Source organism: Papio anubis, chromosome 13 (assembly GCF_008728515.1).
Source record: "Papio anubis isolate 15944 chromosome 13, Panubis1.0, whole genome shotgun sequence".
In the NCBI taxonomy this organism is placed as follows: Eukaryota; Metazoa; Chordata; class Mammalia; order Primates; family Cercopithecidae; genus Papio; species Papio anubis.
Genome location: NC_044988.1, coordinates 101282503 through 101296762, shown reverse-complemented (window position 1 = coordinate 101296762; position 14260 = coordinate 101282503). Strand labels below are relative to the sequence as shown.

Below are 14260 nucleotides of genomic sequence, written 5' to 3'. Positions count from 1 at the left end.
ATTGCTTGAGCCCGGGAGTTCAAGACCAGCCTGGGCAACATGGTAAAACCCCATCTCTACAAAAACTACAAAGATCAGCCAGGTGTAGTGGTGAGCGCCAGTAGTCCCAGCTACTGGGGAGGCTGAGGTAGGTAGGAGGATTGCCCAAACCTGGAAATTCCAGGCTGCAGTGAACCGTGATTGCCACCACTGCACTCCAGCCCTGGCAAGAGAGTGAGACCCTGTCTCTAAATAAATAAATAAAAATTAAGTTACAAGTACCGAAAAGTTGAAAGTAAAATGTTGGAAAAAGATATACTCTACAAATATGGTCCACCAAAAAAACCCCCGAAACATAGCTATATTAATATCAGAAAAAAACAGACTTTAAGGTAAAAGGCATTGCTAGAGTTACAAAGGAAACACTTTGTAAAGATACAAATTATACTCGACAGATTTAACAATTTCTAAATTTGTATACCCCTAATTACATGGCCTCAAAATATGTAAAGCAAAAGCTGACAGTACTACAAGGAGAAATGGATAAATCTATGCTTCTAGTGGGAAATGCTAACACTTCTTTCCCAAACATTTGAGGAATAGAAAAACATCATATTTTGGCCAGGCGCAGTGGCTCATGCCTGTAATCCCAGCACTTGGGGAGGCCAAGGCAGGTGAATCACAAGGTCAAGAGTTTGAGATCAGCCTGGCCAACATGGTGAAACCCCGTCTCTACTAAAAATACAAAAAATTAGCCAGGCATGGTGGTGGGTGCCTGTAATCCCAGCTACTCGGGAGGCTGAGGCAAGAGAATCGCTTGAACCCGGGAGGCGGAGGTTGCAGTGAGCCAAGATGGCCCCACCACACTCTAGCCCAGGCAACAGAGTGAGACTCCATCTCAAAAAAGAAAGAAAGAAAGAAAAATGTCAGATCTTGTTGTTGTTGTTGCTTAAGAAAGAAAGAAAGAAAGAAGTTTGAGATCAAACCAAGTTTGCTGGAGGATGATTCAAAACATCAAAAAGCTCGCTTCTCCTCAGAACCACACCTTGCTCAGCCTCGGCAGTTGGACTTCCAGGGCACCCACCACTGATGTTACATTTTGTGTTTTAGTAGACGGGGTTTTCACCTGTTAGCCAGGATGGCCCTGACCTCCTGGACTGATCCACCTGCCTTGCTCTCCCAAAGTGCTGGGATTATAAGTGTGAGCCACCACGCCCAGCCCCGAAAATGTCAGATCTTATACAACACTTCCAAAAACTAAAATGAGAAACATTTTCAATTCTTGTGATGGCACCCAAACACACCCACATACTGTCCGCAATGCAGTCCGTACTACAGTCCAATTTTACTTCCTTGATAAACACAATGCAAAAATCCTAAACAAAATTTTAGCAAAGTGAAATACAGAAAGTATAATAATACATCCTCATCAAGATGAAGTTATTCCAGGAATGAAAAGCTATTTTAACATTTGAAATGGATTAAATCTGATCATTTTCTCAGTATACATGAAATGAAATCAACATCCGTTTTATAATTTCAAAACCTTGTAAATCCAAGAACAGAAGTGTATTTAACTTGATTTTAAAAATCGTTTTAACAAGATGAAATGTTGAAAGCTCCTTAATTGAGACCACTTGTGAAAATTAAGGTTGCTCTACTGTCAGCACTCCTGGCCCATTATAGGGTTCTCAGCTAGTGCAATAGCGTGCAAGGAAAAACACCCAAGGTGTGGGTAAGAATTCAGCAGACGGTCACGGGTGGTTCATGCCTGTAATCCCAGCACTTTGGGAGGCCGAGGCAGGCTTAATCATTATATCAGGAGATCGAGACCACGGAAACCAGTTCGCACTAAAAATACAAAATGAGCTGGAAGGGTGCATGGGCGTCAGTCCCAGCTACTCGGGAGCTGGGGAGAGAACAGCTAACCCGGGAGGAGCTTGCAGTGAGCCAGGATCTGCCACTGCACTCCAGCTGGGCACAGAGAAGACTGGCTCTAAAAAAAAAAAAAGGGAAGGACAAAACCTATTATATAGATTACATTATATACAGGAAACCCAACAGAACTTAAGCAGGATAAATTCTATCAGAATCTATGAAGGACCTTGGCTCGGCTGCTGGTGGCTCAAGCCTGTAATCCCAGTACTGGCGCCGAGGCGGTGGATCAATGGAAGCTGGCGATCGAGACCATCCTACAATACGTGAAACCCCGCTCTCTACTAAACACAAAACTAGCCGGCTGGGTGCATGGCCGTAGTCCCAGCTATTCGAGGCTGAGGCGGAGAATGGCGGAACCCAGAGGTGTGGAGCTTGCAGTGAGCCGCAGATCGCCACTGCACTCCAGCCTACATGAGGAGGACCCGCCCCAAAAAAAAAAAAAAAAAAAGGAAGCATCAGTCGGGTACCATGGCTCACACCTGTAATTCCAGCACTTTGGAAGGTTGAGGCGGGAGGATCACGTGAGGTCAGGAGTTTGAGACCAGCCTGGCCAACATGGTGAAACCCTGTCTCTACTGAAAATACAAAAATTAGCCGGGTGTGGTGGAGCACGCCTGTAATCCCAGCTACTCAGGAGGCTGAGGCAACTCCAGCCTGGGCAACAGATTAAGAATCCTTCTCAAAAAAAAAAAACAGAGAAGTGACTTTGGGGCATGGTGGCTCATGCCTGTAATCCCAACTGCTTGGGAGGCTGAGACAGGAGAATCCCTTGAGCCCAGGAGTTTGAGGCTGCAGTGAGGTACAATCACACCACAGTACTCCAGCATGGTTGACACCCTATCTTAAAAAAAAAAAAACAAGCCAACATAGGGAGACCCCATCTCTACAGAAAAATAAAAAAATAGCCAGGTGTGGTAGCACACACCTGTGGTCCTAGCTACTCCAGAGGCTGAGGTGGGAGGATCACTTGAGCCCAGGAGGCTAGGGATGCAGTGAGCTGTGATCACACCACTGCACTTCAGCCTTAGTAATAGAGAAAGACAATGTGTCAAATATATATGTATATAGCACCCCATAATGAAGTGTGATAGTGGCAAAGAAATAGGCTCACGCCTGTAATCCCAGCACTTTGGGGAGGCTGAGGCAGGCGGATTGTGAAGTCAGGAGTTCAAGACTAGCCTGGCCAACATAGTGAAACCCCGTCTCTACTTAAAATACGAAAAAAGTAGCCAGGCATGGCGGTGCATGCCTGTAGTCCCAGCTTACTCTGGAGGCTGAGGCAGGAGAATCACTTGAACCTGGGAGGTGGAAGTTGCAGTGAGCTATTATTGCACCACTGCACTCTATCTTGGGCAACAGAGTGAGGCTTCATCTCAAAACATAAATAAATAAATAGAGCTCTGGAATCTATTCTAGGCTGGTGGCAGATCAAAATGTGAAAATAAGCAGTGAGGCCAGGCACAGGCAGGCAACAGTTGCTCACGCCTGTAATCCTAGCACTTTGGGAGGCCGAGGTGGGCGGATCACTTGAGGTCAGGAGTTCAAGACCAGCCTGGCCAATATGGTGCAACCCCATCTCTACTAAAAATACAAAAATTAGCTGGGCATGGTAGCAGGCGCCTGTAATCCCAGCTACTTGGGAGGCTGAGGCAGGAGAATCGCTTGAACCCAGGAGGTAGAGGTTGCAGTGAGCTGAGATGGCACCACTGCATTCCAGCCTGGGTGACAGAGCGAGACTCCAACTCAAAAATAAAAAAAAATTAAAAAATAAAGCAATAGCTTCTAGATCTAAAAGATATTATAAGAGCATCTTCATGTCCTATTAGTACAGAAATTTTATTAAGCTACAGAAGCCACTGAAATACCCCTACACGCATACTATTTACAAAGGAAAAGATAAGTTTGGCTACATTAGAACAGAACTTTTTGGCTGGGCACAGTGGCTCACGCCTGTAATCCCAACACTTTGGGAGGCCCAGGCGGGCAGATCAAGAGGTCAAGAGATCAAGACCATCCTGGTCAACATGGTGAAACCCTGTCTCTACTAAAAATACAAAAATTAGCCGGGCACGGTGCAGGCGCCTGTAATCCCAGTTTCTCAGGAGGCTGAGGCAGGAGAATCGCTTGAGCCTGGAAGGTGGAGGTTGCAGTGAGCAGAGATTGTGCCATTGCACTCCAGCCTAGGTGACAGAGCGAGACTCTGTCTCAAAAAAAAAAAAAACCAAAAAACAAAACTGAGAACTTTTCATCATATGACACCATTAAGATTGAAAAGGAAAGGAGGCTGAGGCGGCAGAAACACTTGAACCCGGGAGGCGGAGGTTGCAGTGAGCAGAGATCACACCATTGCACTCCAGCCTGGGCAACAAGAGCAAGACTCTGTCTCAAAAAAAAAAGTGAAAAGGGAAGCTACTAAGTGAGAAAGGATGCTTGCGATACTGTATCTAACATAGGACTCATCCCAAATACATATGGAACTGCTCTAAAACAAAGACAGTCCAACATAAAAATGGGCACAAAACTTGAACAGGCACCTCGTAAAAAGAGATATCCAAATAGCTGATATACATGATAAAAGGCTAGGCCAGGTGCAGTGGCTCACACCTGTAATCCTAGCGCTTTGGGAGACCAAGACAGGAGGATTGTTTGAGGCCAGGAGTTCAAGACCAGCCTGGGCAACAGAGACTCTGTCTCTATAAAAAAAAATTAAAAATTAGCCAGATGTAGCAGTGTACACCTGTGGTCCCAGCTACATGGGAGGCCAAAGCAGGAGGATTGTTTAAGCCCAGGAATTCCAGGTTACAGTGAGCTGTGGACATGCCACTGCACTCCAGCCTGGGGTAACAGAGTGAGACCCTTGTCTGTATTTAAAAAATTAAATTAAAAAAAAATGATTAAAAGCCTAAATATTATTAGTCATCAGAGCATCAGAGAGATGCAAATTAAAACCAAACTGAAATACCACTACACACATACCAGAAGAGTTAAAACGTAAAAGACTGACAAATCCCAGGGGTTGATGAGGACGGGAGCCGCTGGAACTCTCATTCATTGCTGGTGGGAGTTCAAAATGATGCAACCGCTTTGGAATGTAGTTCGGCAGCATCTCGTTGACTTTTAATGTTAATATACTCACAACTTATGCTTAGAATAACCTTTTTTCACCACTCTCTCAACCACCTCTGAATGATTCTAAGAAATATTTTCATATCTCTTAAATCAGGATACAGTCTAATTTAATGAGAGTTTTTTCTCAGTTGTACTCAACATTTCAGATTTGCAGGAGCTACCTCTCCTTCGTGGCACTTTAGAATAGTTTGCAACTACATTATCTGCTAAATGTCTGTCTCCCATGTTGGACTGCTAGCTCCAGGAAAACAGACCCTTCCTTCTTCATGACTATGAATCCTAAAACTAGAATTTCCAGGTCAAAAGTAATGCATATTTTCTGTTATTTTAAAAATTCACAATACATCCTATTTTAAAATTCAGCAATGCATTGCACAAACCCTCCTCATCACCTTCTGTCCCCAAAGGCAGCCACTATCAGCAATTTGGAATAAATCTTTCAGACTCTGTTTTTTGCATGCCTATGTCCATAGTTATATGTCCATGCATACATGACAGGAACATTATATGTATATAATTAATAAATATGCAAATCAATAGTGATAAGCAGTTAAAAGTGCAAAAATTTTAAATTCCTCTCACATACATACTCTTTCTTTTTTTTTTTGAGACAGGCTCTTGCTCTGTCACCCAGGCTGGAATGCAGTGGCGTGATCACAGCTCACTGTAGCCTCGACATCAGGCTCAAGCAATCCTCCCACTCTGGTCTCCCAAGTAGCTGGGACTACAGACCCATGCCACAATACCTGGCTTTTTTTTGTAGAGATGATCTCGGTATGTTGCCCAGGCTGGTCTCAAACTCCTGGACTCAAGCACTGCTCCCACCTTGGCCTCCCAAAGTGCTAGGATTATAGGTGTGAGCCACTATGCCTGGCCCATACATACATTAGTAACAGATACCATCAGTCTCTTTTCTACAAAGATTCTGGCAATACATATCCACCAGTAATAAATGTGAGACAGTGAGCAGTCCCTCTGCAACTCTAGATGTGTTTGACTTTTCTAATTCTTTCACAATCCAGTGGGTAAAAATCATATCTCATGACTTAAATCTGCATGTTCCTGAAATATAGGACTCAAATAAATCAATCTTTCCCTCTATGGTTTTCTAGATTTTAAAAGGCCTCCCATTTCCATACCCCAGCACCCTGAAGTTATACAAATATTTTCCTAAGCTTGCTTCTATTATGATTAGAGCTTCATTTTATACTTAGCTCTTTAATCCATATTGAATTTATTTTTGCATACAATGTTAGAATAATTATTTTTTCCAACCAGACAGCAACTCTTATTAGGAACCTTCTTTTACTCACTCAATTAAAATGCCATTTTTAGTAACTGCTAACTTTCCACATATACTTGTAATTTCTAGATTTTCAATAATTTTTCACTGATTTAACTCTGTGGCAATGCCACGCCATTTTGATTATAGCTTTATGGTAAGTTTTAATATCTGGTGAAGAAAGTCCCCTCTCATTCAACTTAAAAAAAAAAAAAAATTAGCAATCTTTGCATAGTTTTCCTCCCAAATTAATTTTAAGATAGTTTTTGTCATTTATTTAAAGCTGGGTTTTCTTGCCAGAATTGTATTAAATCTATCTAAAAATATCTATTAAAAAAGCTATTTGTGGCCGGGCGCGGTGGCTCAAGCCTGTAATCCCAGCACTTTGGGAGGCCGAGACGGGCGGATCACGAGGTCAGGAGATCGAGACCATCCTGGCTAACACGGTGAAACCCCGTCTCTACTAAAAAAATACAAAAAACTAGCCGGGCGAGGCGGCGGGCGCCTGTAGTCCCAGCTACTCGGGAGGCTGAGGCAGGAGAATGGCGTGAACCCGGGAGGCGGAGCTAGCAGCGAGCCGAGATTGCGCCACTGCACTCCAGCCCGGGCGACAGAGCGAGACTCCGTCTCAAAAAAAAAAAAAAAAAAAAAAAAAGCTATTTGTATCTTACATCTTCTACATCTAAACAAACATCTTGTTTGTTTTTTGGTCTTTTTTATTTATTTATTTATTTTATTTTGAGATGGAGTCTCACTCAGTCACCCAGGCTGGAGTGCAGTGGCTCGATCTCAGCTTATTGCAACCTCTACCTCCAAAGTTCAAGCGATTCTCCTGCCTCAGCCTCCCAAGTAGCTGGGATTACAGGTGAGCACCACCATGCTTGGCTAATTTTTGTATTCTCAGTGGAGATGAGGTTTGGTCATGTTGGTCAGGCCAGTCTCAAACTCCTGACCTCATGTGATCCGCCCCCTCTCAGCCTCCCAAAGTGCTGGGATTACAGGCATGAGCCACCGCACCTGGACTTCTGGTAATTTTTAAAAGTAATTTTCTTAATTTGGTGTCCAGATCTTTTGTTAAATTATTCCTAAATTTTACTGTTGTCATCACTAAGTTGAATTTTAAATTTTTCCAAGTGTACCTGGTTATTACTATTGCTTTTGTGTATTTATTTTGTATCCAACCATTTTACTGAGTTATCTCTCTTACTAGTTTCATGTTTTTTTAATTGACTCTTGGATAGTCTAGCTAGGTAATAATTTTCTCTTCTAGTTTTCTTACTAGAAATTTCACTTTATTTTTTGCATTAGCTGGAACTTCACAACAATGTCGAATAGAGACACCGGGGGCATCCATGTCATGATCCTGGTTTTAATGTCTTTTAGTAGTTTTGATAATTTCCCACTTACTTAGCTATTGGTTTGAGTACCAGCTTCGGCGTCACTGGGAAGCTTATTAGAAATGCAGAATCTCGGGCCCTGGTTACTGAACCAAAATCCACAGTCTCCAGGCTGCTCATCACGTATTTCCTCATGCCTGCCTCTCCAGCTTTCTGGAGGAGGGACTGGGCTGGGCTGGGCCACTCTCCTGTTTCAGCCCCTGGTGCCAGAGTTGTAAGCAGCACACGGTGGCTGCTCTGAAACCAAACGATTTTGTTTGAGCTGTCAATCTTGTATGGCTCAGCTGGGGGTCCCCTTCCTCTTCTCTCTCTGCAATGGTTTTTTGTTTGTTTATTTTTGAGGCGGAGTCTCACTCTGTCACCCAGGCTGGAGTGCAGTGGCACAATCTCAGCTTGCTGCAACCTCCGCCTCCCAGGTTCAAGCAATTCTCCTGCCTCAGCCTCCCGAGTAGCTAGGATTACAGGCGCCTGCCACCATGCTCGGCTAATTTTTGTATTTTTAGTAGAGGCAGGGCTTCACTGTGTTGATCAGGCTGGTCTTGAACTCCTGACCTCGGATGATCCACCCACCTTGGCCTCCGAAAGTTCTGGGATTACAGGCGTGAGCCACCTCGCCCAGCATCTGCAGTGGTTTTGAATCTTGTTAAAATGCAGGGTAATTCTTGGGACCACAGCTAATGGGACTGGGGTACCAGGCATCTGATGCCAGGGTCATAGGTACAGCTCTACAGCCTGGTGGAGGGATCTTGGTTCAAGTGCTCCCCAATCAGGTGGCCCTCATCAAACGAGGACCCAGCTGATCCTCTCTCATTTGGTGGTTCTTGCCAGCACTGCCTCTATGCCAACAGCATCTCAGAGAGGGGTGGGTAGGGTGTCCTGGAGCCCAGCTGTGGACAGATGTTGCCGTGGGCCCTGGAAGAAAGCCAGGAAGTGTCCCCAAAGTAGCAAGGTGAAGCTCTGCACGGGGTGTCACTTTCTGTTGATTGACCAGATACTGTGGCCCTGGTTTCTGGATGTAGGGTCAGCATGAGGGACCCTGTCTCCTGGGATGGGGAAGAGATAGAGGAACAACCAGCCAGGAGCCACCATACTCCACTCTCCCACAGGGAAAGGTAATACTGGCAGCCCGATCACCTAAGCTGGGCTGAAGGTTGGGCAGGGGGTGGAGGCTGCAGTGTCCTTCCAGATGGCTCTGAAGACAGTGAAGGCTTTGGTCCCTACAGTGGCCTCCCAAGGGCACAGATGAAGGCAAGAGGAGTCCCACGAAGGCCTTGAGAGGAGGCACCTAGGAAATGGGCCTCTGGTGGGCTCCTGTCCCACGGCTGGGGCCAGGCTCTGGAGACATCTTGGATTAGGACACTGACTGAGGCTCCAGTAGGCCACCTGTGGGGGCTGAGGAGGCTGAGGCTTGGCCACAAGTCAGTTGAGGGTTGCCAAGCCTGCCCTCTTCTGGCCCCCGGATTCCCTCTGCAGGCGAGAGCTGGCCACCAGCAGAGAAAGGGTCTGGCCCGGCCAGTTATCCCTGTGCATCCCGGCATCCGGCATCCCCACAGGAGTCACAGCCTCAGGGAAGGTAGAGAGCCACCACCACGTAGATGACCCAGCTGGTGGACACGAAGACCCCGAAGAGCAGGCTGAAGAGCACCAGCGAGCGGGCCTTTCGCGAGGCCTCCTCGGCCTGGGCCAGGTCGCCCCTGCCCAGGGCTGCACGAGTCTGCAACGAGACAGGGAGGGGGTGGTAGGAGCGAACAGGGAGCCCCCACTCCCTCCCAGTGCGACTGAGGGCCAGGCCCAATTCCATAAACTTGAGAAAGTGACACACTGAAAAGGTCAGGGACCTGCCAGGCCCACAGCTCAAAAAGGGGCAGGAGTGAAGGCAGTGGCGGCCGCCAGCCATCAGGTGCTTGTCACGCTCAGCACTGACGGATGCCCTCAGCTTCAACCTCTACCATCCTTGCAGCAGCCCTGAGGCTGACCCCACTTTGCAGATGTGGAAACAAAGGCTCAGAGAAGTTAAGTGACCTACCCGGGGGCACACCACTAATGGTGGAGCCAGAATTCACCAGCAGGCAGCAGCCTCTCAAGTCCCACCTCTGAGTTGTCCTGAGAGCTGCCTTCTGCTTATGGCTGGGGGCTTCAACAGCAGAGTGAAGCCAGGGCTGAGACCAGGTCAGCCTTGAGTATAGGCCCCCAGAGGCTTGCCTGCTTTTGTTTGTTTGTTTGTTTGTTTCTTCAGACAGAGTCTTGCTCCATCTCCCAGACTGGAGTGCAGTGGTGCGATCTCAGCTCACTGCAACCTCCACCTCCTGGGTTCGAGTGATTCTCCTGTCTCAGCCTCCCGAGTAGCTGGGACTACAGGTGCCCACCCCCATGCCTGGGTAATTTTTGTATTTTTACTAGAGATGGGGTTTCACTGTATTGGTCAAGCTGATCTCGAACTCCTGACCTCAGGTGATCCACCCACCTCGGCCTCCCAAAATGCTGGGATTACAGTCGTGAGCCACCGCACCCAGCCCTGCTTCTGTCTCTATTAGAGTGTCATCACATTGGCATCTTTGAATTCCCAGGGCCTAGTAAATAGATGAATGGATAGAGGGATGGGTGGGTGGATGGATGGGTGGGTGGGTGGGTGGGTGGATGGATGGATGGATGAATGGAGACTAGAGAGATGATGGGTGATAAGTGGGTGTATGGATGAGTAGATGGATGGATGAATGGAGGGATGGATGGATGGGTAGGGATTGGTGGGTGGGTGAGTAGGCAGATGGATGAATAGTGGGGTGAGTGGATGGAACATGGTAGATGGATGGTAGATGGATGAGGGATGGATGATAGATGGATGGAGGCTAGAGAGATGGTGGATGGGCTGGGCGCGGTGGCTCACACCTGTAATCCCAACACTTTGGGAGGCAGAGACGGGCGGATCACAAGGTCAGGAGATTGAGACCATCCTGGCTAACAAGGTGAAACCCCGTCTCTACTAAAAATACAAAAAAAAATAGCCGGGGGTGGTGACAGGCTCCTGTAGTCCCAGCTACTGGGGAGGCTGAGGCAGGAGAATGGCGTGAACCTAGGAGGCAGAGCTTGCAGTGAGCCAAGATGGCGCCACCACACTCCAGCCTGGGCAACAGAGAGAGACCCTGTCTCAAAAAAAAAAAGAGAGAGAGGGTGGATGGGTGGGTGGATAGATAAATGGGTGGGTGAGTGGATGGGGAGCTAGGGAGACGGAGAGTTGGAGAGATGGAGTGGATGGATAGATTAGATGAGCATAGGAATGAATGAGCAGATTGTACCGCCTTTAAAACACAAGCCCCCACTGGAATGGGCAGCATATCGGGACTTATCAGTCATTCACACCTTTACTGTGAATTGTTTTGGCCAAACATTCCACAGCACATTTTGAGTAGTTGGGGGCAGAGACAGGAGGGGCAAGGACCCCACAAACAATTAGGCTCTGACTTCCCAATTCCCACCCCCCTCCAGAGGGAGAGACGCCAGAGACCATGTTGCTGGAAAAGGGGCTCTGTGGACCCACTGGGGCACCAGTGGCTGCGTGCTAGGAGAGGCTGTGCCCAGGGCCGCCCCCACACCTACCTCGTGGGAGTAGACAATGGCGATGAGGCCGGTGAGCAGACAGCAGAAAAGGGTCACCAGCACTGACTCCATCATATAGTCCTTTGGCAGGGGCCTGTGCTCGACCGTGACAGAGCCTGGCATGCCAGCCATGGGGCCATTGTACTGTGGGGACAGAGCCACAGTGGTGAGGAACTGACCCAACCTCCGGACAGCAGAGTGAGTGAGAAGGCCAGCCAGGCCGTGCAGGTTCTCTCACTCAGTCTCCAAGTCCCCACCTGTTGAGGCTTCAATTCACGGAGGGGTTGGGTCAGGGTGCCCCTCTGCCCTCTCCCTCTTGCACCCCTGGCCACTGAGTCCCGCTGAGCCCTCAGTCCTGCCCTCTACAGTTGGCTCAGTCCAGGGTCCAGCCTCTGTGATATTTCATCGTCCTCACTGGGCTTGCCACCCCTTCCTGGGGGACCTCCAATCTTTCCCCCACAGGCAGCCCAGGATTTTTGTTTGGTTTTATTTTTATTTTTATTTTGGAGGCAGAGGCTTGCTCTATCACTCAACCTGGAGTGCAGTGGTGTGATCTCGGCTCACTGCAGCCTCAACCTCCCTGGCTCAAGCAATCCTCTTGCCTCAGCCTCATGAATAGCTGGGGCTACAGGCGTGCACCACCACGCCCGGGTAATTATTTTTACGTTCAGTAGGGATGAGGGCTCACTGTGTTGCCTAGGCTGGTCTGGAACTCCTAAGCCCAAGCCATCTGCCCGTCTTGGCCTCCCAAAGTGCTGGGATTACAGGTATGAGGCATCGCGCCCGGACTGTTTTGTTTTTAAAGCACATCTAATCAAATCACCTCCTACCCAAAGTTTCTGGGTCCCTCACCGCGGGTCCCACCTTCCTCCCCTCCCTACCAAGCCAAACAAGCCTCCACCATCCCCAGAACGCCCAGTCTCGGCCCCTCCACGCCTGTGCAGTGCCCTCTGCCCAGGGTGCCTGTCGTTCTCTTTGCCTTAGCCCCCCATTCATCCTCCAAAACCCCACTCAAACGCCCCCACCTCTAAGGAGCCTCCAGGACTCGCCCGCCCCCAGGCCAAGGTGGCGCTTCCTCCTCTGCAAGGACAGAAGTGACCTCTCGCCCTCCGCACGGGCGCCCCCGACCACGCGCAGACAGCACGGAGGGGAGCGTGCCCAGGGCGGCCGCCACTCACCACGGGGAAGGGGAAGGTGGCCCCGGCGGGCGGCGGGAAGAGCGCGGGTGGCGTGGGCGCGGCCGGGTAGAGCTGAGCCGGCGGTGGGAAGAGCGCAGACGGCGCGGGCTGCAGGAGCACGGGCACCTGCGGGAAGGGCGGGTACAGCAGCGGCGCGGCCTTGGGGTCCGGGGGCGCGTAGGGCGGAGGCTCCCCAACGAAGCCGATGTGTGGGGCGCTGCTGGCCGCCGCCTTGGAAGCCGGACCGGCCTCGCCCGCTGCCTGGGCCGGGGCGTCCTCTGGTGGGGGCTCGCTGCCCCCCGCGGCCCCGTCCTCGCTGGGCGCCCCATCCTCGTCCAGGGGCTGCGGGCGGCGCGGGAGCTGCGGCAGCGCGGGCTGGGTGGAAATCTGGGGATCCTCGGGGGCGGCGGGCTTCGGGGGACTCCGGGGGTCCTCAGGGGTGGCGGGGCTGCCGCCCCCTTTCGTGTCGGACCCTAGAAGGAAATGGCAGCGGCCGTAAGCAAGAGGCCACCAGGCTGGGTGGGACCTCCCGGGTCCCGAAGCTCCCACAAACCAAGCTCCCAGCCCTCTGCAGCTGGGCCTCATAGGAGCTTGACCCAAAGGGACTAGAAAACAGGCCCAGAGGGGCCACCCGCCTTGCTAGGGTCACACAGACTGAACGGCTCATCTGGGTGGGAACCCAGGCTGCGGGCCCCGCCCCTCCCCACACTGCCCCGCCCCCTTTCCTTGGCAGATGGCCTCTATTGGGAGGTAGTTTCGCCCCCAACTAAGGCCTTTATGTCAAAGCTAATTGGACCAGAAAAGGAGAATCCGCCCAGGGAAGCCCCTGATTGGCTGTCTTGAAATACACCTCCAATGAAGGGGATGCCTACCTGAGATGAGCTGAACCAATTATATTCTTGGCTTGGAGTTGTAGGGGAGGGGTGAGGTGCCCAGGAGCTGCCAAACTGTAGCTAGAGTAACATGGTGGAGCCAGGAGGTCACTAAGGGCCATATGCACACTGAGGCACCAAGAGAATGGACACCAGAATACACAGAGCCCAGCAGTTTGAAGCCAGGACTCAGAGCCTCAAAGCTGCCCAGCTGCCTTGCTGCCGACCCAGGCCCTGGCCTTCACCACCCAAAGATAGGCCCTGGTGGTGCCTGGTCAGGTCCCAACAAATTCTTAAGGTCCCCTGCACCTCCTGAGAGCATCCTGACCAGCTGAGCACCAGAGGGCCTCAGGCAAGCGTGCAAGGAAGGCCCTGGAAGAGAATCGCAGAGTGGACTCCCCTGACATAGGTGGGCATTCAGGCCTCACAGCAGAAGTGGGCAGCCCAGAGCCAGGGGTCTGGCTTTGGAAGTCCATTTCCTAAGTGTCCTTAAGGGTTATAGAAGGCAGAGGGATGAATAAAACAGACATCACACGGACATCTCAGTGGGGGTGGGAGGACCCTTCCTGAAGTCCCCCACGGGTAGAAGCAGGGATCCTTGCCAGAGTGATCCCAATGGCAGGGAATGCTGAGCCCCTGGGCGTGTCCTGCGTCAACCCCCTCCCAGCAGCCAGGGGCTCACTCATGGCCCCCACACCCCATACACCTGCCATGCTGTTTATACCTCCACACCTTTATCTGTGATATTCCCTGTTTCTCCACCCCTTGGATCTGGGCTTGGCCATGTGACTTGCTTTGGACAATGGGGCATTGACAAACATTTTGTAAGCAGAAGCTTTAAAGACCTTTCTCTCCAGGTTAGCAGGGGCTGGGGCTGGGGAGTTAGTGTTT

General features: G+C 50.0%; 1 protein-coding gene across 1 annotated transcript; it reads right to left on the bottom strand.

Annotated features, from left to right (window-relative positions):
- Positions 1-8312: 8312 nt before the first annotated feature.
- On the bottom strand, positions 8313-14055 carry PRRT1B (proline rich transmembrane protein 1B). Its single transcript, XM_031654774.1, has 4 exons — positions 14052-14055; positions 12498-12970; positions 11320-11463; positions 8313-9439 (listed from the first exon to the last, which is right to left on the bottom strand). Exons 1-4 carry the CDS (start codon positions 14053-14055, stop codon positions 9290-9292), a joined length of 771 nt encoding a protein of 256 aa, XP_031510634.1. The 3' UTR covers positions 8313-9289.
- Between the last annotated feature and the right edge of the window lie 205 nt (positions 14056-14260).